This window comes from Bos grunniens, chromosome 24, assembly GCF_055505025.1.
Source record: "Bos grunniens cultivar Pamir isolate PY7600 chromosome 24, Bosgru_T2T1.0, whole genome shotgun sequence".
Classification (NCBI taxonomy): Eukaryota; Metazoa; Chordata; class Mammalia; order Artiodactyla; family Bovidae; genus Bos; species Bos grunniens.
Genome location: NC_141188.1, coordinates 24,701,497 through 24,729,428, shown reverse-complemented (window position 1 = coordinate 24,729,428; position 27,932 = coordinate 24,701,497). Strand labels below are relative to the sequence as shown.

At 37.4% G+C, this 27,932-nt stretch overlaps 1 protein-coding gene across 21 annotated transcripts in view; it reads right to left on the bottom strand.

Moving 5' to 3' along the window:
• NOL4 (nucleolar protein 4) overlaps window positions 1-27,932 on the bottom strand; it is a 557,406-nt gene that overhangs the window by 196,423 nt on the left and 333,051 nt on the right. For 17 of the 21 annotated variants that reach the window (XM_086372830.1, XM_086372837.1, XM_086372842.1 and 14 more), the window contains one exon: window positions 18,632-18,915. In XM_086372830.1, coding sequence (XP_086228956.1) covers window positions 18,632-18,915 — 284 coding nt within the window. Of the gene's footprint in view, window positions 1-18,631; window positions 18,916-23,053; window positions 23,316-27,932 lie in introns of those variants that run through there. The other 4 variants (XM_086372847.1, XM_086372846.1, XM_086372848.1 and 1 more) reach the window with 2 other exon arrangements.

Sequence of the window (27,932 nt, the reverse complement as noted above, 5' to 3'; positions counted from 1 at the left end):
AATAATGCAGGAGTTTATGCATTTGTGGAACAAGCGTTATATGGGAAATCTCTGTCATTTTCTTTTAGTTTTGCTGTGAACTGATCAGATCAGATCAGTCGCTCAGTTGTGTCCGACTCTTTGCGACCCCATGAATCACAGCATGCCAGGCCTCCCTGTCCATCACCAACTCCTGGAGTTCACTCAGACTCACGTCCATCGAATCAGTGATGCCATCCAGCCATCTCATCCTCTGTCGTCCTCTTCTCCTCCTGCCCCCAATCCCTCCCAGCATCAGAGTCTTTTCCAATGAGTCAACTCTTTGCATGAGGTGGCCAAAGTACTGGACTTTCAGCTTTAGCATCATTCCTTCCAAAGAAATCCCAGGGCTGATCTCCTTCAGAATGGACTGGTTGGATCTCCTTGCAGTCCAAGGGACTCTCAAGAGTCTTCTCCAACACCACAGTGCAAAAGCATCAATTCTTCAGCACTCAGCCTTCTTCACAGTCCAACTCTCACATCCATACATGACCACAGGAAAAACCATAGCCTTGACTAGACGAACCTTTGTTGGCAAAGTAATGTCTCTGCTTTTGAACATGCTATCTAGGTTGGTCATAACTTTCCTTAACTGCTCTAAAAATTGTCTCAAAAATATCTGTCCTATCTAGAAAGGTGAGTTGGGTTTGGAGGTGGGAGGAAGGTTCAAGAGGGAGGGGACATATGTATACCTATGGCTGATCTATGTTGATGTACAGCAGAAACCAACATAGCATTGTAAAGCAATTATCCTCTAACTAAAAATAAATTTAAAAACATTTGGCTTAAGCACCAAAATTTTTCATTGTCTTTTTGTTTGAACATTTGAGAATCACAACACAAGACCTCATAATTGCCCAAATATTTCCTTTACCATCCTGTTATGCTGCTATCCTCCTTAATCACCACATTGGAAATGTATTTATTTTGACTCACTGTGTTTTTTTTTTTTCATTTGTTTGTTTGTTTTCAACTGAAATATATTTGACATATAACACTGTGTAAATTTAAGGTCCACAGCATTAATTTGACACATTTCTATATTAATAATCTGATGGACATTGTAATGACACTTAGAACCTCTATCTGGTTACATAATTATCTTTTCTTTTTAGTAATGGAACAACAGAGATCTAGTCTCTTAAAACGTTTGATGATTACAATGCAACACTGTTGTTTATATTCGGCATACTGTGCATGAAATCTTTAAAAATTACTTTACTATTTATTGCAAGTTTGTACCCTTAAATACCTGTCCTACCTCCTCATCCCCATGCCCTGTTGAGCACCATTTTACTCTGTTTTTACAAGTTTGTCTTTTTTAGATTCCACAAGTGATGTCATGCAGTGTTCGTCTTTCTCTGCCTTAGTTCACTCAGCATAAAGTCCTCTCGATTTATCCATGTTGCTGCAAATAGCAAAGTATCCTTCTTTATCACTGCTGAATAATATTGTCTATGTGGGGAGGAGGGGCATGTGTGTGTATCCCTACATCCTATTTATCCATTCATCTATTGATGGGCACTTAGGGTTGATTCCATATGTTGGCTATTGAGAATAACCCTGTAATAAACACAGGAGTCCATGTCTCTCTGATGCTATGTTTTTATTTCCTTCAGGTACAGAGGTAGAACTGCTGGGTTATATGGTACATCTATTCTTTAAGTTTTTTGATTAAAATATTTTTCCATATTGTTTTCCATCAGTCAGTCAGCCAGTTCAGTTGCTCAGTCGTGTCCAACTCTTTGCGACCCCATGAATCGCAGCACGCCAGGCCTCCCTGTCCATCACCAACTCCCGGAGTTCACTCAGACTCACGTCCATCGAGTCGGTGATGCCAGCCAGCCATCTCGTCCTCTGTCGTCCCCTTCTCCTCCTGCCCCCAATCCCTCCCAGCATCAGAGTCTTTTCCAATGAGATGAGGTGGCCAAAGTACTGGACTTTCAGCTTTAGCATCATTCCTTCCAAAGAAATCCCAGGGCTGATCTCCTTCAGAATGGACTGGTTGGATGTCCTTGCAGTCCAAGGGACTCTCCAGAGTCTTCTCCAACACCACAGTTCAAAAGCATCAATTTTTTGGTGCTCAGCCTTCTTCACAGTCCAACTCTCACATCCATACATGACCACAGGAAAAACCATAGCCTTGACTAGACGGACCTTTGTGACAAAGTAATGTCTCTGCTTTTCTATATGCTATCTAGGTTGGTCATAACTTTTCTTCCAAGGAGTAAGCATCTTTTAATTTCATAGCTGCAATCACCATGTGCAGTGATTTTGGAGCCCCCCAAAATAAAGTCTGACACTGTTTCCAATACTGGCTGAATTTATATTCTACCAACAATTTATAAGGATTCCCTTTTCTCCACATCCTTGCCAATACTTGTTATTGTCTGTCTTCTCAATGATGGCATTCTGCTATGTGTGAGAAGATACCTCACTGTTGTTTTGGTTTGCAGTTCCCTGATAATTAGCAATGTTGAACATTTTTTTCATGTACCAGTTGGCCGTTTAGATAATCTGTTTGGAAGAATTTCTGTCTAGTGCTTCTGCTCATTTTCAGATCAGACTGGCTTGTTTTCTTTCTTTCTTTCTTTCTTTCTATCTTTCACTCTCTCTCTTACTATCTCCCTCCCTTCCTTTCCTATTGAACTGTAGGAGCTCTTCATTTATTTGGATATTAAACTTTCTGAAACATACTTTGCAAAATTGCTTTCTCACTCTAAAGGATACCTTTAACATTTTGTTGATTGTTTCTTTTTTGGGCTGAAGTTTTTAAGTTTGACGTAGTCCTATTTATTGATTTTTGCTTTTATCATTTGTGTTCTTGGTGTTTTATCCATTTGAGTCAAAATTCATTGTGAAATATTCAAATGAGAATCTCTGGCCCAGAGAGGTAATACTGTATACATATTACCTTAAAAAGGACATATTCCTATTCCACTGACTCATACTAAAGCCAGAGTCAGCTGCACAGTGGGGTGTTCAAGGAAGCCAAGACACAGTATGAGAAAATTGCTAGTTAGAAAATAGATAGGATAATATCAATAAAATATATTCCCACATCACTGCATTTTTTTCCTTCAACAAACATTTTGTATGGGGCAAGCCTCATGAGTGTAAATCACTTTAGTATGTGACCACACAACCCATCACCCATCACCTCATCCTCATTCTTCATGGATCATTCCTTCTAAAAGTTGAAAAAAATACAAGATTTTTTCCCTTAGTTGAGGTCATCAAGATAGGTGTTATACAGAAATGTATTATTTGAATTGGACAGATTCCAACAGGGTCAGGAAAGATTTTTAACAAGCAACAATTGCAAGATATCCTAGGATCTATTTCTGAGAGTCCATGTTATGAATTCACAGAAATGAGTCCTAGAATGAATGCCTACAAAATGCCTCTGGGAACGTATTAAGTATTCTAGATTCCTGAAAAATAAGGGTAGCTAAGTCAAAATAAGGTAAGAAAAGGAGACAAAAAGAGGAGGAAAAGGAAAGTAATATACACTAGTTGAAATAAATATGCTTCTTCAAATTGTTCATCTAAATTAAAGTGTATCATTATCCCCATTTTACTGATGAAGTATACAGGCTTAAAAAGTAGAGACCTGCTCAAAGTCACAGAGCTGATCAGTACTGCTTCCTGCTCAGAGAACAACTGTGAACCATGAAATAGCAGCTAGGGGTCTCAGCATTAATTTGCTTTTGCTCATTTTCAAACCCTACCCCATGATCTCAACATATACTGTGGTAGTTGAAATGTGAGTCAAATGATTTGGAGTTTAAATGCAAATTATACAAATTCTTAGTATAACCATACTTATAAATTCTTTGGATATTAGTTTTTCCAGATGTGAAAAAAAAAATGGGAATAACAACAGTGCCTGAAACTACTGTGTTGTTAAAAGAATTATATGAATTAGTTCCTAGATGAGTGTCTGGAAAATAGTAAGAATCCAACGATTGTTACCTATCATTATTACTCTTTGGGACAAAGATGATGACATAATTCTCTTATTTTAAACTCTGTGTCTGAATTACCCTCTTGACCCCAGCTAACTTTAGGATCTCCATTTCAAAAACATTAAGCAAAAATACTAATAATGATGCTACAGATAGTTGCATCTAGGGGTATACTTTTAGTTGTTTCGTTGCTCAGTTGTGTCTGACTCTTTGGCAGCCCATGGACTGTAGCCCATCAGGCTCTCTGTCCATGGTATTTTTCAGGCAAGAATACTTGAGTGGGTTGCCATTATCCAGGGGATCTTCCCAACCCAGGGATCAAACCCATATCGCCTGCACTGGCAGGTGGGATTCTTGACCAGTGAGCTACCATGGAAGTCTAGGAGTATACTTTAAGACTCATCAAATATTTAATATTAATAAAAATAATAAACTATTATATTGAGACAAATCAGAACATATTGTTCTCTGTCTCTGATATTAATTTTTCTTGTTTTATTCTTTCCTCACATTTGAGTCAACAGCAAGTGAATGAAGGAATGCTATTAATACCCATTACTTTGAGATGTGTAAATCATTTTAGGATATTTCAACTATATTTCTTTCTTTTAAGGTTCCTCTACCATTCTCATCTCACACGCTAGTAGTGTAATGCTCAAAATTCTCCAAGCCAGGCTTCAGCAATACATGAACCGTGAACTTCCAGATGTTCAACCTGGTTGTAGAACAGGCAGAGGAACCAGAGATCAAATTGCCAACATCTGCTGGATCACGGAAAAAGGAAGAGAGTTCCAGAAAAAACATCTGTTTCTGCTTTATTGACTATGCCAAAGCCTTTGACTGTGTGGATCACAATAAACTGTGGAAAATTCTGAAAGAGATGGGAATACCAGACCACCTGACCTGCCTCTTGAGAAACCTATATGCAGGTCAGGAAGCAACAGTTGGAACTGGACATGGAACAACAGACTTGTTTCAAATAGGAAAAGGAGTACATCAAGGCTGTATACTGTGACCCTGCTTATTTAACTTCTATGCAGAGTACATCATGAGAAACACTGGGCTGGAGGAAGCACAAGCTGGAATCAAGATTGTCGGGAGAAATATCAATAACCTCAGATGGGCAGATGACACCATCCTTATGGCAGAAAGTGAAGAGGAACTAAAAAGCCTCTTGATGAAAGTGAAAGTGGAGAGTGGAAAAGTTGGCTTAAAGCTCAACATTCAGAAAACGAAGATCATAGCATCTGGTCCCATCACTTCATGGGAAATAGATGGGGAAGCAGTGGAAACAGTGTCAGACTTTATTTTTCTGGGCTCCAAAATCACTGCAGATGTTGATTGTAGCCATGAAATTAAAAGACACTTACTCCTTGGAAGGAAAGTTATGACCAACCTAGATAGTGTATTCAAAAGCAGAGACATTACTTTGCCAACAAAGGTCTGTCTAGTCAAGGCTATGGTTTTTCCAGTGGTCATGTATGGATGTGAGAGTTGGACTGTGAAGAAAGCTGAGCACCAAAGAATTGATGCTTTTGAACTGTGATGTTGGAGAAGACTCTTGAGAGTCCCTTGGACTGCAAGGAGATGCAACCAGTCCATTCTAAAGGAGATCAGTTCTGAGTGTTGTTTGGAAGGACTGATGCTAAAGCTGAAACTCCAATACTTTGGCCACCTCATGCAAAGAGTTGAGTTATTGGAAAAGACTCTGATGCTGGGAGGGATTCGGGGCAGGAGGAGAAGGGGACAAAAGAGGATGAGATGGCTGGATGGCATCACCGACTCGATGGACATGAGTTTGGGTGAACTCCGGGAGTTGGTGATGATCAGGGATGCCTGACATGCTGTGATTCATGGGGTCGCAAAACGTCGGACATGACTGAGCAACTGAACTGAACTGAACCGTTCTCTAAAGACACTTACAGATACAATTATATTTTTAACCATTTGATATTACTCCAAATGATAGAACACAAGCAAAACACATATACAATGATAAAACAAAACAAAAAGACCCCAAATATTGTACATTAATGAATATATGTGCAATCTAGAAAAGTGGTATAGATGATCTTATATTTAAAGCTTTTAAAGATTTTTCAAGATGGCTGGGTGAAATGTCAATAATCTCAGATATGCAGATGACAACAGCCTTATGGCAGAAAGCAAAGAGGAACGAGAGAGTCTCTTGATGAAGGTGAAAGAGGAGAGTGAAAAAGCTGGCTTAAAACTCAACATTTAAAATGAAGATAATGGCATCTGGTCCCATCACTTCATAGCAAATAGATGGGGAAACAATGGAAGCTGTGACAGACTTTATTTTCTTGGGCTCCAAAATCACTGCAGATGGTGACTGCAGCCATGAAATTAAAAGACACTTGACCCTTAGAAGAAAAGATATGACAAATCTAGACAGTGTATTAAAAAGCAGAGACATTAGTTTGCCAACAAAGATTCATCCAAAGCTGTGGTTTTTCTAGTAGTCATGTATGGATGTGAATTGTGCGATAAAGAAGGCTGAGCACCAAAGAATTTATGCTTTTGAACTGTGGTGTTGGAGAAGACTCTTGAGAGTCCCTTGGACTGCAAGGAGATCCAACCAGTCCATCCTAAAGGAAATCAACCCTGAAAATTCATTGGAAGGACTGATGCTGAAGCTGAAGCTCCATTACCTGGGCCACCTGATGCAAATGACCGACTCGTTAGGTGACCTAAACGGGAAGGAAGTCTAAATAAGAGGGGTAATATGTATAAGCATAGCTGATTCACTTTGCTGCACAGCAGAAACAAACACAACACTGTAGGACAACTATACTCCAGTAAAAATTAAAAAAAAAAATCCTCCCCCAAACTCAAAAGATACTGAATACAAAAACATGCAAAATAAAACTCCTATTTCTTTTTGAGCTATTGACCAATAGTTCATTGCCATCATCAAATAAACACAATGGTAACTATTGGTCCATTTGTTTTTTGTTTTTTTGGTCAAAATTACAATCTGACATTTTAACCAGATTATTATGAATGTGTGGAACTGATGGATCAGTTGAAACTTTGTATTGACCCAACTGAACTCTTAAATGTTTATAAAGGAACTCAAAATTGATATTTTGCTGCATATGGGGAATTAAAAATCAACTTCACTTAGAACATTTCTGGATATAAATCATATAGGTCCCTCATCCTCTCCATTCTCCTGAGATAAAAAAGGTGAAATGAACTAACACGGAGTAGAACACACACAGTAGGCACTCAGAACTGGTGGCTCTACCATCTCTCTCTGTAATAGTTACCAAGAATATAAGCATGTGTAATGGGAAGCATGATAGCATAAGAATTCACAAGGACACTAATTTGGGTGGTAGGAGTCAATAGGGCTTTTCTTGGTTCCTGATTTTTTTTTTTTGAAGTGAGTCCCGATTTTAAAGATTATTTTATTTTTCTATCCTGTAATTAATTTTACAGTCTCTGAGCAAGGAAAGCTTTTTTTTTTTTTCACAAAAGCATTATACACGTTAAATTTAGATTACAAATAGTGTAGATACAACAAAACTAATTATATCATAATCATTCTTCTATATCTTTTGATTTAAAAAAAATGTACTAATAGAAGGAAAAAATATGCCCAATATGGAACACATCTGAGATCTATGCAACTTGTAAGAATAAAAATATAATAATTTGTATTTTATACATACACTTTATCTATATTATTACATGAATGCTATTTTAAATTGGTAGCTAACAATAAAAACTTGAGCTTAAAATTTACCCTGGGGCTTTTTAAAGACCCATTCCAACTCAGCTACCCATTTGTTTTTCCACTCAATTCACTAAAACAATAAATGTATATTTTGCAGACTTGCTTATGTTTTCAACAGAGGCATCTGGTGTATTATTTTCATTTTGTAAAATAATTCATATAGAAGAGAAAAATATATATCTGTATAAGAAACATCACTGCCAGTATTTGCATTTTATCAAGTAACTATCTGCTAATGGGACTAGATTTCTGCCTCTTTGAATTGTTTGCCCATCATAGTCACCATGTGGTGCATAAAGGAAACTGATCTCACACAGCGTCATTCAGCGTGGGCACGGTGAAAGGCACATGGGTTTCAGATGATCTGGGTTCAATACCAGGCTAGACAGCTTGAGTAACTATAGCGCTAATTTCAGTGAAATAGTTTAACATCCACTAGATTTTATGTCCTTCTGTTTCAATGAGACTGGTGATTATATGTGCTTTCCTTATCTGATAGGATGAGTTGGTTAACTCATGAATTTGAAAGCATTACACAAGGGTTTCTCAGGGGGCACTAGAGGTAAAGAACCCGCCTGCCAATGCAGGAGACCTAAGAGACATGGGTTCATTCCACCTATGGGTCCAGGAAGAACCCACGTGCCTTGGAGCAGCTAAGCTGATGTGCTACAACTATTGATCCCACGTGCCTAAGTCTGCTCCAAAACCAGAAAAGCCAGCACAATAAGAAGCCTGTGCACTGCATCTGGAGAAAACTCACAAGCAGCAATGAAGATCCAGTGCCCCCCAAAATAAATAAATTAAATGAATAAAATTTAAAAAACAAACAAACAAAAAGAATTAACTTGGGAACTTCCCCAGGCAAGATTAACAGGCCTAGAAGGCATTCTTATGTGTAACTAATTTCCATACTGTAACATACCTGTTTATTTATGCATCTATTTTTCAGGCTAAAATGTGAGTTCTTAAAAATAGAGACCTTTTTTTTTTTTCTCTCTCTCTTTGTCCTTCAGGCACTCAGGATAAGGCATGCCACCTACTAGGAACATTTGCTGAATATATATTGTTGCTTCTACTGTAAGCCACATCTGGGCCAAAAATCTCTACACAGCACCAAGAAGCCAGAAATTGAAAATCATCAAATTAAAACAATAATGACCTGGAATACAGCCACATGACAAAGAACAAAATAATACTGTTCCAAAAGTCAAGCCATCACTCCTTTGTTTCAAAAGGCAATCTCATTATGCCTAAATATTTCAAAGAGGTATTATTCATTCATTTATTTTCGGCTGTGCGAGGTCTTTGTTGCGACAAGGGCTGCTCTCTGATTGCGGTGCAAGGGTTTCTCATAGCGATGGCTTCTCTTGTGGAACTTGGGCTCTAGGGCCCGTGGGCTTCGGTAACAATAGCACATGGGCTCCCTAGCTGCATCTCCTGGGGGCTCCAGAGCACAGGCTCAGTAGTTGTGGTGCCCAGGCTTAGCTGCTCTGCGAATGTGGGCTCTTCCTGAAACAGGGATCACACAGGTCTGCCTTGGCAGAGGCAGATTCTTTACCACTAAGCCACCAGGGAAGCCCCTCAAAGAGATATTTTGAAAAAACCTACTGCTTCCATTCATTGTATCTAAATAAAATCACCTAACAATTATTAATGATGATTCTGAGAAGTACTTTATAAACTTTAATTTGAATGATAATATCCATTTTGGTAAAAATGTAAAGGAAAGATTGAAAATAATGCCACATGGGCCACATTGAGGGAAAATATATTTTTGAGTAAAGTGAAGATTGAAGGGTCCTGGGAACTAAGCCAAAAACTAAATATGTAGCAACTATAGCAACATGTTAACTCTCAAACAATAATTACTTTCCTACTGCTGTTATTACTCGAAACATTATTCTCTTGGGGATTGATTCAGAATATGTTACCATATTAAGTAAAAGGCAGCTGGGTCACAAATACAAAGAGAAAAATTTAAAAAATATCAATGATATGTGTTTTTAATTTATATATTTCTTTCCTTCAGATTTCTAATTTTGTTTCTGTTCTCATCTATTGATAATTTTAAACATACCTATATCCAGATTTTAGAGAAGGAAATGGCAACCCATTCCAGTATTCTTGCCTGAAGAATCCCATGGACAGAGGAGCCTGGCAGGCTACAGTCCATGGGTTTGCGAGAGCTGGACACAACTGAGTGACTAAAACACCATATCTAGATTTGGGTTTTCTTGGCCTTTCTTTTTTCATGTAACTAGTCCCTTAGTGCTTCCTCATGAGTTGTATATTCCAAACTCTCAATCAACATTTCTACTTTTTCCCAAGCTTTAATGTTATTAGTTGTCCTTGAAAAATGTGACCGTCTGCAAGTATAAAATAAATATCTTCTAAACTCTTTTCATGCAATAGTTTTATTCTTTAGATTGACTAATATGATTCTCTGCTAGTCTAGTTAAGTGAATTTGCATAATAATAAACAATTTGTAAATGCCCTAGTCCAGTTCAGCCATTCTTTCTAAGCAATTCTATTCACTAAGGTTTTAAAATGCTTTAAAATTATTTTTGTTTGATATTCTTCATAATAAAATTGTGAAATAGGTCAATATCAAACTCACTGGTGAGTTTGATCTATGTTTCTCAAAGACATTATATAATTAAGCTTTTATAATCCTCCAAAGTAAAACAGAATCTAACCTCAAAAATGTTGAATGAAGAAACTGGCAATAGTTATCACTTTATAAATCTGGATAGAATTGATGGAACATTCCTAAGGACTAAAAAGGTAACACTGAACAGATGAGTTTTGCTAAATCTTCAGTATAAAGGTCCCCTGACAGCCCTGAGGCTCTCTGCATTTGGATTTTGATTGCAAGAATTCCTGAAGCAAAATTCCAGTCTTCTTCTAGGGGGAAGGGAACAACTGGGAGTTTGGGATTAGCATATGTAAAGTATTATATCTAAGATAGATAAACAACAAGGTCCTACTGTATAGCACAGGGAACTATACTCAATAACCTGTGATAAATTTCCATAATGGAAAAGAATATGAAAAAAGAATCTCTATATGTGTATAACTGAGTTATTCTGCTGTACATCAGAGATTGGCACAATACTGTAAATCAACTATAGTTTGATGAAAAAATAAAATTATAAAAATAAAGTAAATGTAATAAATGATTCAGCTTCCCTGTCCAGCCTCTACAACTAACATAAATCCAATTTCCCACCAATTTTGCTAATTCTTCTTCCATGGGTTTTGAACCCTACTATAAGCCCTAACTCTCCTAAATGTCCTCCAAGTTTAGACCTATGTCACTTCACCTAAGGATTACCCCGTTTAACCACTTACATTAATTTTGAAATGCCCTGTATTTTGGCTTCTAAACTACCTGGTTTTCTTAACTGGCTGCCTTCATTTTCTCTTAGGGTTCTGTTCCCCCCAACAAACTCCTTCTATGCCGCTTGTTACTAATGGATTGATATTCTCCAGGATGACATATTTCGAGCTCATCTCTTCTTCAGTCTATATAATTCTGAAGTGATCTTATCAACCACAAAATCTTTAGGCAGCACGTCTCTGATATCTTTCAAATGTCTCTCCACCCTGGATGTTTCTTCTAAGCTGAAACATTATGTCCCCCATACCTATTAAACATCTCTAATGGATACCGCATAAGCATCATAAACTTTATATGTCAACACAGCTTCCTTCAAATGTTTTTCATTCCAAATCTTAGTAAATGTAATCACCATTCACTTAGGCAACCAGGCCTCAAATCCTGGAGTCATACTAAAATGTTCTGTTTTACTTCCCACAGTTAGGAAAACTACTTATCCAAAACATTTGAGAAACTACTAGGTAACCAGATATTAAGCCACGTGCTAGCCACAGTGATTCAGCAGTAAAGAATCTGCCTGCTAATATGGGAAACACAGGTTCAATCCCTGGGTCAAGAAGATCCCTGGGAGAAGGAAATGTCAACCCACTCCAGTATTCTTGGCTGGGAAATCTCATTGACAGAGGACAGAGCAGGCTGGTGGGCTAGTCCATGGGGACGCAAAAGAGTTGGACATGATTTAGCAACTAAACAACAGGTCATAGTGTAGTAAGCAAAGTAGACATCATTCTTACAAAAGTATATCTTAATGAAATGTATAGACGTAAAGAGATCACTCATACCATAATCTATGTGAAAGACACTCCTAGGAGTGTCTGGGACTCTTAATACACAACCTATGAAGCTGCATATGGTACTCCTGCAAACACAATGTCAAAAATACAATAGTATAATGTTCATTATTTTTATTTACTGTGTCTCTACATTATTCTTTTCTTGGACAGCCACAATAGCTCTCTATTTCTTTTTTCCATAGTTCCTATGCTATGGCTCTACTACAATGTTGCCAGAATAATCTTTCTAAAATTCTAAGCTGACCACAACCTTATACAAAGCACTACCAACAGGATGCAATTCACGTCCTTAAACTGGCCTACAAAGCCTTCATGATGGACCCCTTTATCCTCCATTCCTTCACACACTCTTTGCTGTGGCCATGCTGAGCTCCTTGCCAATCTCCACGCTTAGAATACTTTCTCACTATTCTAGGCCTCAAAACATGCTTTATCATAAATAATCCTTTCCTTCTGAATCACTTCTTCTTGCCCTTCACACTTATCCCTGGAATAACTTTCTATAAAGTCTTTCTTAAGATTTATCATGGTCTGGGAAGAAGAGGTGGAAAGAACACACAAAAACACTATACAAAAAAGATCCTCATGACTCAGATAATTACGACGGTGTGATCACCAACAGAGGGCCAGATATTCTGGAATGCAAAGTCAAGTGGGCCTTAGGAAGTATCACTATAAATAAAGCTAGTAACGTGATGGAGTTCTAGTTGAGCTGTTTCAAATCCTAGAAGATGATGCTGCAAAACTGCTGCACTCACTATGACAGCAAATTTGGAAAACTCAGCAGTGGCCACAGGACTGGAAAAGGTCAGTTTTCACTCCAATCCCAAAGAAAGGCAATGCCAAAAATGTTCAATCTACCACAAAATTGTACTCATCTCACATGCTAGTAAAGTAATGCTCAAAATTCTCCAAATCAGGCCTCAACAATACGTGAACCATGAACTTCCAGATGTTCACACTGGTTTTAGAAAAAGGCAGAGGAACCAGAGACCAAATTGTCAACATCCGTTTGATCATTGAAAAAGCAAGAGAGTTTCAGAAAAATATCAACTTCTGCTTTATTGACTATGACAAAGCCTTTGATTGTGTGTACCACAACAAACTGTGGAAAATTCTGCAAGAGATGAGAATACCAGACCACCCGACCTGCTGCTTGAGAAATCTGTATGCAGGTCAGGAAGTAACAGTTAGAACTGGACATGGAACAGCAGACTGGTTCCAAATACAGAAAGGAGTATGTCATGGCTGTATATTGTCACCCTGCTTACCTAACCTATTCGCAGAGTACATCATGAGAAACGCTGGGCTGGAAGAAGCACAGACTGGAATCAAGATGGCCAGGAGAAATATTAAGAACCTCAGATATGCAGATGACACCACCCTTATGGCAGAAAACGAAGAACTAAAGAGCTTCTTGATGAAAGTGAAAGAGGAGAGTGAAAAAACTTGACTTAAATCAACATTCAGAAAACTAAGATCATGGCAGCCTGTCCCATCACTTCAGGGCAAATAGATGGGGAAACAGTGACAGACTTTATTTTTTGGGGCTCCAAAATCACTGCAGATAGTGACTGCAGCCATGAAATTAAAAGATGCTTGCTCCTTGGAAGAAAAGCCATGACAAAACTAGACAGCATATTAAAAAGCAGAGATACTACTTTTCCAAAAAGGTCCATCTAGTCAAGGCTATGGTTTTTCCTGTAGTCATGTATGGATGTGAGAGTTGGACTATAAAGAAAGCTGCACACCGAAAAACTGATGCTTTTGAACTGTGGTGTTGGAGAAGACTCTTGAGAGTCCCTTGGACTGCAAGGAGATCCAACCAGTCCATCCTAAAGGAAATCAGTCCTGAATATTCATTGGAAGGACTGATGCTGAAGCTGAAACTCCAATACTTTGGCCACCTGATGTGACGAGCTGACTCATTGGAAAAGACCCTGATGCTGGGAAAGACTGAAGGCGGGAAGAGAAGGGGATGACAGAGGATGAGATGGTTGGATGGCATCACCAACCCCATGGACATGAGTTTGAGCAAACTTTGGAAGTTGGTGATGGACAGGGACGCCTGGTGTGCTGCAGTCCATGGGGTCACAGAGAGTTGGACACAACTAAGCGACTGAACTGAACGGGACTTCTCCAATGTTCCAGCAGCTAAGACTCCATGCTTCAAATTCAGGAGGCCCAGGCTTGAACCTGGGTCAGAGAACTATATCTCTCATGCCACAACTAAGATCTGGCAAAGACAAACAAATAAATATTAAAAAAGATTCATCATGGTTCTATAGGTGCCCCACATCTGCCCTCTCATGTCACCCTGCCATATGGCCATCATATTACTTATGGAATAAGGACATAATAACAACTTTGAAATTTTTATCTGCTTGACTCTAAGCTTTTGAAAGCAGGGACCCTGCTTTGCTTATTTTCATATTTTGGTTGCTCTAACTAGGCCATTCAGATATGACCTAAATCAAATCCCTTACGAATATACAGTGGAAGTAACAAACAGATTCAAGGGATTAGATCTAATACACAGAGTGCCTGAAGAACTACAGACAGAGGTTCGTAACATTGTACATGAGGTGGTGATCAAAACCATCCCCAAGAAAAAGAAGTGCAAAAAACAAAATGGTTGTCTGAGGAGGCCTTAAAAATAGCTGAGAAAATAATAAAGTGAAAGGCAAAGGAGAAAAGGAAAGATATTCCCATCTGAATGCAGAGTACCAAAGAATAGCAAGGAGAGATAAAAAAGCCTCCCTAAGTGAACAATGCAAAGAAATAGAGGACAAGAATAGAATGGGAAAGATTAGACAACTCTTCAAGAAAATTAGAGATATCAAGAAAACATGTCATGCAAAGATGGGCACAATAAAGGACAGAAACACTATGAACCTAACAGAAGCAGAAGATATTAAGAAGAAGTGGCAAAAAATACACAGAAGAAGTATACAAAAAAGATCTTCATGATCCAGATAACCGTGATGGTGTGTAATCATTCACCTACAGCCAGACATCTTGGAGTACAAAGTCAGGTTGGCCTTAGGAAGCATCACTGTGAACAAAGCTAGCAGAAGTGATGGAATTCCAGCTGTGCTACTTTAAATCCTAAAAAAAGATGCTGTTTAAGTGCTGCAGTCAACATGCCAGCAAATTTGGAAAACTCAGCAGTGATCACAGGACAGGAAAAGGTCAGTGTTCATTCTAATCCCAAGGAAGATTCAAAGAATGTTCAAACTATCACATAATTGAACTCATTTCACATGCTATCAAAGGAATGCTCAAAATTTTCCAAGCTAAGCTTTAACAGTACATGAACTGAGAACTTCCAGATGTTCAAGCTTGATTTAGAAAAGGCAGAGAAACCAAAGACCAATTGCCAACATCTGTTGGATCATAGAAAAAGCAAAAGAATTCCAGGAATACATCTACTTCTTCTTTATTGACTATGCGAAATCCTTTGACTGTGTGGATCACAAGAAACTGTGGAAAATTCTTAAAGAGATGGGAATACCAGACCACCTTACCTACCTCCTGTGAAACTTGTATGTAGGTCAAGAAGCAACAGTTAGAACCGCATATGGAACAACAGACTGGTTCCAAACTGGGAAAGGAGTATGCCACGGCTATATATGGTCGCCTTGATTATTTAACTTATATGCAGAGTACATGATTTGAAATGCCAGGCTGGATGAAGCACAGGCTGGAATCAAGATTGCCAGGAAAAGTATCAATAAGCTCAGATATGCAGACGACACCACCCTTATGGCAGAAAGTGAAGAGGAACTAAAAAGCCTCTTGATGAAGGTGAAAGAGGAGAGTGAAAAAGCTGGCTTAAAATGCAACATTCAAAAAATGAAGATCATGGCATCTGGTCCCATCACTTCATGGGAAATAGATGGGGAAACAGTGGAAACAGTGACAGACTTTACTTTCTTGGGCCCAACATCACTGCAGGTGGTGACTGCAGCCATGAAATTAAGACACTTGCACCTTGGAAGAAAAGATATGAAAAACATACACAGTGTACTAAAAAGCAGAGACATTTTGCCAACAAAGGTCCATCTAGTCAAAGCATAGGTTTTTCCTATAGTCATGTATGGATGTGAGAGTTGGACCATAAAGAAGGCTGAACACTGAATAATTGATGCTTTTGAGCTGCAGTGTTGGAGAAGACCTTTGACAGTTCCTTGAACTACAAGGAGATCAAATAAGTCAATGCTAAAGAAAATCAATCCTTAATATTCACTGGAAGGACTGAAGCTGAAGCTCCAATACTTTGACCACCGATGCAAAGAGCTGACTCATTAGAGAAGACCTGATGCTGGGAAAGATTGAAGGCAGGAGGAAAAGGGGATGACAGAGGATGAGATGGTTGAATGGCATCACTGACTCAATGGACATGAGTTTGATCAAGCTCTGGGAGATGGCGAAGGACAGGGAAGCCTGGTGTGTTGCAGTTTATTGGGTTGAAAAGAATAAAAAACAACTGAGTGACTGAACAACAAGTTAAAAATGTTGCCTATGGCCTGAAATATACAGGATCACCCATTCTCAAGCCTCTGCCATTTAAATGTATAATACTTTTTTCATTCATATAGAGATAAAAAGTTGCAGAACAGGGTTTATAGGAATACTGTGACCAGACCTACTTGGACAGATGCAAAAATAAAGGATTCCCACACAAAGAAGTCTGCAGTGACCAACCACACCTCTTTCCCTTTGAGCATAAAAGAAGCCTGAATTCTAAGACTGTTCTTTGGGACACTAGTCCACCATCTTCTAGGTCTACTGGCTTTCAAAATGAAAATTCTACTCCTAATCCCAGTACCTTGACTTACTGGCCTCTTATGTGGTGAGCAATAAGAGCTTGGGCTCGGTTATACACATACTCTTAGTGGCTGTATCAACAGCCTTATGAATAAAGACTCTTCTCTCTCTGACTTGTCTCTACTATCTACTCGTTGCTGCTAATGTAACAGGTATTTAATACATTCTTTTTGAAGAAAGTCCTTCTGGATTCTGGTCGCAACATGCTGCCACAACTATCTTACAAATTCAGTTATTCTTCTACTTGATCTGCTTTTATTCCTCAGCAGTGTCCATCAGAGCTGACCATTCTCTTTCTTGAAAGGTGGACTTAGCTTCCTTATGTGATGCCCTTCTGATTTTTCCTCTGTCTCTCTGGTTACTTCGTAGTCAGCTGCAGAGGTTGTTCTTTTATCAAACCATTAAACATTCCTCCTCTGAGGTGTCTTCTCCTCTCTGAAACCCTTTTCCTATCTTACTCTTTACAGGTTAATCAATCTGGGCTTTTTATAATCTCATTTTAATAGAGGTAGAAAAGTAAATTCATTTGCTTAACGAACGGAAGAACATATTTTAACAAGCATAGTTCCCATAGTAATATTGAACAAGGAGGGAAACAAGAGAAGAGCAAACCACTGGATGATTTTTGGAAAAAAAAAAAAAAAAAAAACTCTTAAGTAGATATATAGCATTAAAAGACATTTCCTGAATAAGTTTTATAAAGACAGGGTTATGTGGAGGGCAGGAAAACTTAAGGGTTATTTTGTCCTGTAAAATATAACACAGTGATTCTCATAATGTTAGTGAATATAAAATCATCTGTGTTTGTATGATATGGCTTTAATCCACTAAAGACAGTACTGTGCATTTACCAATGCAAAAGTTGTAACAGCCTCCCTCAGGCAAAAGTGCTTAAGTGTCTGATAATGTCTAGTGACTTGCTTAAAAGAGGATAAAACAACACACCCTGAGGCAGGCAAGAGGATTTAAATAGAGCCAATTTAGGAAGCATAATGCTTTAGTAAATTCAGAAATTAATCCAGATTAATACATTTTGCTTTCAGGATCTATTTCAAAAGACCAATTCTACAACTCTAACTTAGAAGTGAGAGCGGGGGAAGGGGGAGCCTGAAAACATACGTGCTATAAATATCCGTATATGTATAAAAGTATACCGTCAAAACGTATAGAGCAAAATCATCAACATGAATTATCTCAAAATGATAGAAGTATAGCTTCACTTTTAATGAATAAATCCATTGGGAATGGGGAAGATTGTAATTTATACTAATATAAAGAATCTATAAATGTCGATAATACATCTGCACATGTCTTTTGCATAATATAATTTAGAGAAAACTGTCCAAGGAGTTATTTAATCTGTATGTTTCATCCATGAAACTGACACATTTTGTCTATGTGCATGAAGTAAGTTATGGATCAAAGGTACCAGGTCTCTAAAGCAAACAAGAATTTAATTGAAATTTTATTGCTACATATACCTATCCTATCCTATCCAGGTGAAACTAGAAGTGATCTTTTTATAGTCCAAATAGTGTCCTCAGAGCTAAACTTTCACATCTGAGCTCAACAAACTCCCAAAGACAAAGAAGTAAGATTATATAAGTGAGGCACGTTAAATCAAGTGATTCCATGTATAAAAACCTACCACTCTGCATGAGAAAGGATCCATTTCACTCACTGTTATACCTGAATTCTATTCACGGAACATGGACACACAGTGTCTATAGTTAGCGATTTCTTGGTAACCCACTCTTGGGCTTCTAGTGACAATGATCTTCATTTCTTGTATAAGTATTTCTTTGTGACTTTCATGACCAACTTAAAAATTCATTGACAATCGTAACATGACCGTACCTTGCTTCCATTTTCTCTCGCTTCTCGTTCCATCTTGAGGTCGGAAATTAGAAGGTTCTTATATTTGTTTTTTCCATTAGTGCTATGGTCATCTATCCTGTATTCTGAAGTCAGCTGTGCTGAGAGGGGACTGTCGCTCAGGTTCAGTGGCTGCTCGTCCTGTTCCAGCCCAGTTTTGCCATCACAGTTGGAGTCGCCCATCTCCCTGCTGTGTGTTCCCCCTGAAGCAATTGAACTGTGCCCCAGAGTCTCGTTGCCATTGAAGCTCTCTGTGGCAGAATCATCTGTTGGAAAGGAAAAATTTATATTTTGATTTTAACTGATATGCTGATAAGTTTCTACTTCAACAAACATTTATTGAGCTCCTATTCTGGGCTTGGCATGGTACTAACTAATTTTACATATAATGTGCAGTTTATCCTTAGCAACAAACTTGTGAAGTAGTCTGTATCATTTTTAACCTAGTAGGCATACGTAAGCACAAGAAGTATAAAATAAATAGAAGATAAAATAATCTGAAGACAAAATAAACCATTCAGTTGCAAATGCAATCTCAAAGAAAAGTAAATTTAAAAAAATAATTGCCAATTATTTTACAAGTAGTTTTTGTTTTTTTTTCAGTGAGACTATCCAGATTCAGTGAAAACTCTCTGATGAGAGCATTGTCCACCCTGCTAGAGGGTTATATACTAGTACAAGCTTTATGGGGGTTTAATATGCATCGGAAACATCAAAAGTACTCAGAAACTTTGCTCAGCCATTATAAAGGCTTTAAAGCCTAAGGGGTTTAATCACTGCTCACATCTCTCTGCAGATAAAAAGACACTGAAATCAGTGTTGCTTATATCAATAATACAAAATTTTAGGAATTATACAGATTATCAAAAATAGAAATTTAGCTTAATGTATGTTGGAATATTTAGATTATTATGGAATTAGTCAATATCCCATTTTAAATATGCAGGAAAATGTGATTCAAGAGGCACTAAATGGTAAAAGCTAGTTATAGAAAAGTGTGGTCAATATGACCCAAATTTTGTGAAAAGAAAATATAAATACAAGAACAAAAAGACTGAAAAGTTGTACTCTAAAATGTTAATATTGATATTGTCATAACAGTACGGCACTGGATTTTCTAACATATTCTCTATTATCTACTCTATATAGAATTCACAATGTACTATAAAGTATATCATTTATAACATAATATATAATTTTCTAATTAAAAAAATGGAATAATTATAGAAGAAACAAGGAAGGAGAAGAAGCAGAACTAAGAAAACTTTTCTGGCTTTAAAATACAGAAGAAAATCGGTTAGAAGAAAATTATCAATGTATTGAGAGCAAAGAAAAATAAAGTTTACCTAAACAATAAAATTCTGTTTCTCTTAATTTCTTCTTTATATTCATAGTAAGAATTTGCTATTCATTTTAAAGAATTATGACTGAGAAAGGTACTAAACTGCTTCCTTTAGGGAAGAGTTGCTGATGAAACCATGTAAATATCTGTGACTTTTTGTGAATTTTTTGTTTGATTTCCGATATTCTCAAGTTTGCTTTCCTTTTGTAGAGTACAATGAAATATTTGACGTCTTCTAATCAATTGAAGAATTGATGCTTTTGAACTGTGGTGTTGGAGAAGACTCTTGAGAGTCCCTTGGACTGCAAGGAGATCCAACCAGTCCATCCTGAAGGAGATCAGCCCTGGGATTTCTTTGGAAGGAATGATGCTAAAGCTGAAACTCCGGTACTTTGGCCACCTCATGCCAAGAGTTGACTCATTGGAAAAGACTCTGATGCTGGGAGGGATTGGGGGCAGGAGGAGAAGGGGACGACAGAGGATGAGATGGCTGGATGGCATCACTGACTCGATGGACGTGAGTCTGAGTGAACTCCGGGAGTTGGTGATGGACAGGGAGGCCTGGCGTGCTGCGATTCATGGGGTCACAAAGAGTCGGACACGACTGAGCCACTGAACTGAACTGAATACTTTCAAGGATGGCATCACCGATTCAATGGACCTGAACTTGGGCAAACTCTGGGAGATGGTGAGGGACAGGGAGGCCTGGCGTGCTGTGATTCATGGGGTCACAAAGGGTTGGACACAACTGAGCGACTGAACTGAACTGAACTGAATCAACTGAAATCATGGAAATAATGTTTACATTCTGAAGGAGTGGTATAACTCACCTGTTAGTTTATTTATTCAACAAACATTTACTGAGTGCCTGTTTTTGGCCCAAAGCGGGTAAAATATGTGGCCAATAGAGAATCTGGTGCCTTCAAAGAGTTCACAGATAATTTAGTAACAGAAAAGTAAAGATGAAGCTAAAATACAGAGCAAAAAAAGGAACAAGGGATCCAGAACAAGGGATCAAGAGATCCAGAAGGTTTTCTAGAGAAGGTGGCATTGGAGTTGAATTCCAAAGCTTTAATCAGGGGAAGAGCCTTCCCCACTAAAAATTGTCAGGTGTAGTCACAGAGGAAAGAATATGCAGGCCCATGAGAAATGAGAGTATAGAGCTGAGTACCAAAGAGACACTGATGAAAGGGAAACTTAAAAAGGGAGGAAAAGAAGTGTTTTGTGCATCAAAGGACTTGGATTTTATCTTGAGAGCAAACAAAAGTAATTTTAATTAACTGTGGGAAGTGATGTGAAAAAAAAAAGTTTTAAAGAGATAACTCTGTCTTTGATGAGGAGAATGGTATGAAGGCAATAATCTGGAAGTTGGGAGGACCCTTAGCAGATGCAGAAGTCATCTCAGTCAGCTGGTTGAAAGCTCAACAAACTCTAAGTAAAACAGCAGCAGTGCAGAGTAAGAGGGGGTGACTAAAAATATTTTAGAATAGAAAAGATATGTAAAACAAACATACAGTTATCAAAGGCGAAACATTGGAGAGAGGGATAAATCAGGAGCTTGGGATTAACATACACGCACTACTATATATAATGAATAGATAACCAACAAGGTCCTACTATACAGCAAAGGGGAACTCTACTCAATGTTCTGTAATAACCTAAATGGGAAAAATATCTGAAAAAATGAACATATGTGTATGTATAACTGAATCACTCTGCTGTATACCTGAAACTAATGCATACTTGAAAATCAACTATATTTCAATAAAAATTAAAAAAAAAATAAAAAGAAGAGGTAAGATTGGTAATGGTTGGATACAGGGCTAGGAAAAAGTCTAGGTTTCTCATTCTAGTAAAAAGCAGAAACAAAGGGCATTCAGTTTAATTTTCAACAAAATAGTATTTTTAAGCAATTCTCTGAACATATTCTGCGAGAAAATGAAAATGAGTTTGCAGGATAAGGAATTACTCTGCTTATGTACCCATTCAAAAAAGGACCTCATTTGGTGAAAAAACAAGAGAATTTAGGAAACTGGCCGTAAGTAATATGTGTAGTGTTTTCCACAACTATTAATTTGAGAAATCAATAACATTTGTTTAACAATGAACTATCCAATGTTTGAGAAACAAAATTAGGATATAACTTATGTAAGTAATTTTGAATTTTAAGAATGTCCTTCTATGCCAAGTCATATGGTTATGCTAAAGTATGAAAAGTTATTTCTATTTATTTATTTCTAAGAAATCCAAAGAAAAGTATAATGGATTGATTTAAGTCCAATTATTTAATTCATGAAGGAAATTGTGATTTTACATTTGTGTACTTGAATCCCTTCAAAAATAATATTTAATGTAAGAAATTTTATCATTACATTAAAAAATATAACCTCAAAGATATTTTTAAAAACTAAATCTATATTCACATAGAACAAATCCAATGTCAATTATAGTCAAACATGCTATATCTGTAATTTCAATCTGATATCATCATACATATTAATAAAAATATATCATTTACTCATTTTTCAGATAAAAGAAGGGTTAGCATTTATCAAGAGACTCTTTAATAAATGTCATGTATATATAATTTCAGTACAAAGCATAAACAATAAAGAAAGAAAATGTTTTTAGAGAGAGTGGTTCACTCCAGATGTTACCAAGGTAACTAAATTCAACAGCTTTACATATTTCAGTTCCTCAGTAAATCATATGTTTCATGAAGGACAAATTATTTACTCATTTGTATCAAATACATATTCACATATTTTATCTTGTAAATGGTAAAAGAATCGATTTCACATGCAACTGTTTCAGAAATCAAAATTTAAAACAAAGTTTTTGATGTCTATATTAGAAAAATTTAATATAAAAAAGTGAACAGACATTAAACTGAGGATTCATTAACCATTTTTTGTTACCTACTTTCATAAAACCACATTCATCGTTTTCATTCTCTCTTAAAGAAAATTTTTTCAGAATTATAGACCACAAATCTGAGACTCCTGTTAATTGTAACAATTCACATCAGATTACTGCTTTACAGGGGAAACCTGCTTTCTTACCCAGCAGAGTTTGCTCCATCCTGAGTGGCTGCAGGCGTGTGGGTACCAGGCTGCTAGACACAGAGTGTAATCTTTAGATCTGTAGCTATGATCATTACGTTCACAGGCCCAGAATGATGGTGCTCCTCTCAAGTTTCAGTCTGGGTACCATAGCACTGGAACCAAAAACTGTATTTGAGTCCCAAGGAAAAACAGCACCTGGAGCTTTGGAAATTAAGAGTGCCCAGGGTGCCTAGCAACAAAGGAGAATGTGGAATATGATGACAGGTAGTGTGGAATCTAGTGATATCAGAGGGCAGTTGGATATTTGAGTTGCATTTGCACTGAGGTTTTGGTGGGATGGATTTAGTATTGTGAAAGGGGCTGTCCACCTGAGCTTGGCTGTGGCTCTCGTCTAACACTAACATGGGTAGCAGGCTATTTCCTTCTTTCTCCTTCCCCACTCCTCATTTTATCCACAAGTTAGTACAGATTCTAGAAATATTGTTTAAATTATTTCTAACATCTCCACCAGAATTTTGTGCGAAGTAGGTTCATCAACGCCAGTCAATAGTTTGTTTTCCCTATATAAAATGAATTAACCTATAACAGTATGTGTGGTGTATGGCTGTGGGTATATTTAAATATATCTACATATACACACATATATGTATATCTATCTTTTATATATAAAATATTAATAATATGATATATATATATATATATGTTTGAAATATCCCAAAGCACCTGACCTACTTTCTCACTCACTTTTAGTAGCTCTTCATTATGGCCTTTAGGCAAAGTGCCTTGGGCAAAATGAACAGGAAAAATATATACCATCCTCATTTTAATTTTAATACTTGGAAATTTAGTCCTAAAATGCAGGTCAAATGCTCCTAGGGCCCAAAAAAGTTTTTACTGTTTGCCTCCAAATGCAATATAGTCTCCTATCTCTAGTCCTCTGACTACATTTTGAAATCAAAACATTCCGACTAAGGGAAGTTTACTGATGCAGATAAATTCCTATGTGTGTTACATATGCATGCATAACTACTACTGAAAGGTTAAAGGACATTGATTCTAAAATGATCAAACTGATATTGGGAGTAAGAAAATAACAAGGAGATTCAGTTTTCAAGTAAATTAATTCTATAGAAGGGTGTTATCCCAGTCTGGGAGCTCCGAATTCAGACCATGTCATTGCAAGGACAGTCTCTAATTACAGGAGCAAGATAGTGAAGGCACCGAAATAAGCTATATGTTCCAAAGGATATCACTAACCTCAGCACAATAATTAAAGAAAACTAATTTAGAGCCACGAATGAGGAGATGATATGCATTTCTTTATATCCCTTTGTTTACAAAGTTTAACTTAACCAAAAACCTATTGCGTGTTAGACACTCTTTCTGGGATTGTGAGTCCAGAGAGACTCCATGTAGAATTTGTTCTTAACTTGACAATAACAAAAGAATTACAGCACAAGTCAGAAAACAGCATTTGTCCCACGTAAGTTTCATACAAGGCACAATGAGTAAACAAGGTTTTCAGAGAGAAAAGTTGTTTATACATCATGGAGGGTGAGGATGGTAACAGTTACAAGAGGTGCAATCTGAAGGAGGTAAAATACACAGAGATACATATTGGTGATGGCGTAGGTTATTCTAGTTCAGAGAGCATATGAGAAAAAGAAATATAGGCAGGAAAGAGCTAGAAGAGGACTGAGTACATTCTACATTTCTACAGACTAAGACAGGGAAATGTATGTTTCAGCAAGTTGTGGATATTTTATTGTATATTCCTTTTTTGGATCACATAAAATTACTGATGGTTCTCCCAGGGGAGGTACTTGGAGAAGCCAACCGATTATGTGAGTTTAGTCTGTTAAAAGCCTATCTCTACCCCTACCTTAGAGTCACTGTCAACTGATCAATAAAACTTTCTCCCAATTCTAAAAGGACCCATTTAAAAAAAGTGGTCATTCATGACTTATCAATGGATTCTTAATTATCTAAATAAGTTATTATAAACTATGACTTTCATGCTTACACATTAGCTTGTTTAGGGTTTCAAAAAAACAGACATTTTACAGAAAATTATATGTATTAATATTTTTTATAATCACAATGTAATTTGAAAATATCTGATTTATTTTGCTGATGAAGTCAACAGTTACTGTGAATACTGTGTTTTACTGATTATATTCACAGCACAATAAAAGGCTAAATTTCAGCTAGAGATAAGTGAGAATTATACATGTATGGATATATACGTATACATATACACGTGTGTGTGTGTGTGTGTGTGTGTATAGTGCTTCATACAAAGTTGATGTCATCTATAAGGCGAGGTCACATACAAAAGAATGCAAGCAGTGTTAAGGGGTACGGTGGACAACTGATGAGAAAACCCCACATCAATCTCAGCCCCACAACCGTAAGGAACTAACCTCTGCCTACTACTTGAATAAACTCTCAAGTACATTCTTTACCAGAATTTCCAGATCAGAGGTTAGACAGGCTGACCCCTTGATTTTAGCTTTTGTGATACCCTGAGCTTATAACCTAGTTGAACTTGCCTCAACTTTTGACAGCAACAGAAAATGGATACAATGACAAACATAAAGGAATGTCTATGGTGTATCAGGATAGGTAATACCACTTAAAATTATTCAAATATACTCAATGATTGGTGTGGATCAGTGTTTCTCCAACTTTAATTGCTCCAGAATCTCCTGGGTAGATAGTTAACAACACAGATTCACTTGGGCACTAAAAAATTCTAACTCAATAAAAATCAGAAATGCTGGTTTCTTTTATCTTGGTCAGGGGCAGGAGATCAAGAAGCAGTTCTCTTACATGAGTTCTGGGACCATTAATTAACGTAGATCATCTCCCACAACTAACTGGTTGAATATGGAATTGTGGGTGGTCACTGCTGATAACAAGGGAACTGAATATGATTGACAGCCCCCAAATCTGAGCTCAGTAAGACAGAATCTAAGCACATTTTAATGTCATTTAACAAATCTCTAGGAAATTTTCAGAGAAAGAGACCAGCCAAATATTCTTTCCCTTATCAAAACTAATCAAAACGTCACAAAAAACCCAGAGCCAGTCGGCTTCACTTTTTAAAAGACTTCTAAAAGGATATGTTTTTTTCCCGAAGAGCTTATATCAATATGTGCTGAATAACTAAAGATGTTATTTTTGGGAAAAAGATCACTTTGATTACTTTAACAAACTCTTAGGCAAGAAGGGCTTTACCAAGCAAGGTCAAGAGTACATTTGCAAAATCAAGAACTTTTATTCTGCCCATAAACCAGAGCTGTGTACCACCTACATGTTCATATGTGCTCAAATCATTGTCTGATTTTGCTTACATGGTAGGCAGAGAGTGTTGTCCAGGAAAGATTGTCAAATTCTTCTAATCTTGTTCCTGGGGTCCCTTGTGTTCTTTTCCCTGTCCTCATGGCAACTCCTCGAGCTATCTGTGTGCAAACAGGCTCTCCAAGTCATTTTACTGAGAAACAGATTGACAGATTGATTATCCCTTGACTGAAATTCCTCCACAGGAAAATGTTACTTCAGCTAGACACTTGTAATTGAAACCTTTTATCTCTAATTGTGGAATGAAAGGCTTCTCTTGGTATTTTTAGCCATTAGCAAGCAGGTGAAGAAGTGTATTGTTGTCTTGAAAGTGTGTGTAGAGGAAGAAATCCTACAATTATCTAGACCTAATTCATTCCCAGGTTCTCAGAGTAACTTGGAGGCGAATGATTAGTGTCTGATCTGTGATGTTTTCTTTTAATCCTGCCGCTCTCAAAAATGTCCCTCTCCCTCCTGTAGTGGGTGAACCAGGACCACTCACTGCTGAAGCAGAAGCTTTCATGCCCAACCTCCTGAAATTCCAAGAAACCTGAGCCACCCAGCGCTTTTGGGACTTGACAAGCAAATCCTACACTAAGAATTCTGAAAGGCTCCCCACACACTCCTTTCTCTTCTACATGGGTCACTTACTGGTTTGCTCACAAGTCCATCTTCCCCTTTTCTTTGCAAACCATTTCCCAGATTTCCTTGACCTTGTTTTATGACTGGTTTAAACAATGGGAAGTATTGGCAGTGACAGGAGGGGAGAAGAAAATGCCTAAGTATCCCTATTTCGCCCACCCACACACAGTTCCCCTCGGATTCAGGACAACTCTCAGTTTCCAACTCTGTTAAAGGGTGGGGTGGGGGGTCTTCTCCACATCCCAGCTCCCACCAGGAAGCATCTTCCTGGCAGAAAGCATCCTCCTGCCAGAAAGCATCCTAAGCATGTCTGTTTACCAGCAGGTAGCTCTGGCTCTTGTTCTCTAGTAATGCCATCTCCTTCCCAGTTTTCCACTTCTAGCTCTAGCAGAGGCTTTCTTCTATAACTAATTCCTACACTGCTTTACACATTGTGAAGAATCCCATATTTTCATTTTTTTCTAATGAATGCCAGGGAATGAACAACATTTTCCAGACTGAATCACAACGAATAAAATTCACTTTACTTTGGCCTCAGGACTGCTGTTTTGTAGCACCTGTGACGTTTTTATAGTCAATATCTTGTGACTTTTTTCCTTCATAATGTCAATTCACTATTTGATAACCAAGAGATTTTCACTAAGCTTTCTTTATTTCTACCTCTGGGGTTGAAATCCATCATCATAATAGTGATATTTATGAATTTATTGGCTATCTAGAAGGATTCAAGGTCATTAAGCATTTATTGGCAATTATAAAGCATTATTATTTAGACACTTGTCAAGATATTGGCATCTTTCTAATAAAGACTAAGTTATTTTGATTGATTTAGACTAAAGGATTCATCTGAGTAATGCCAGTTGCTTTGACTCATTAAACATCTTAATTACAC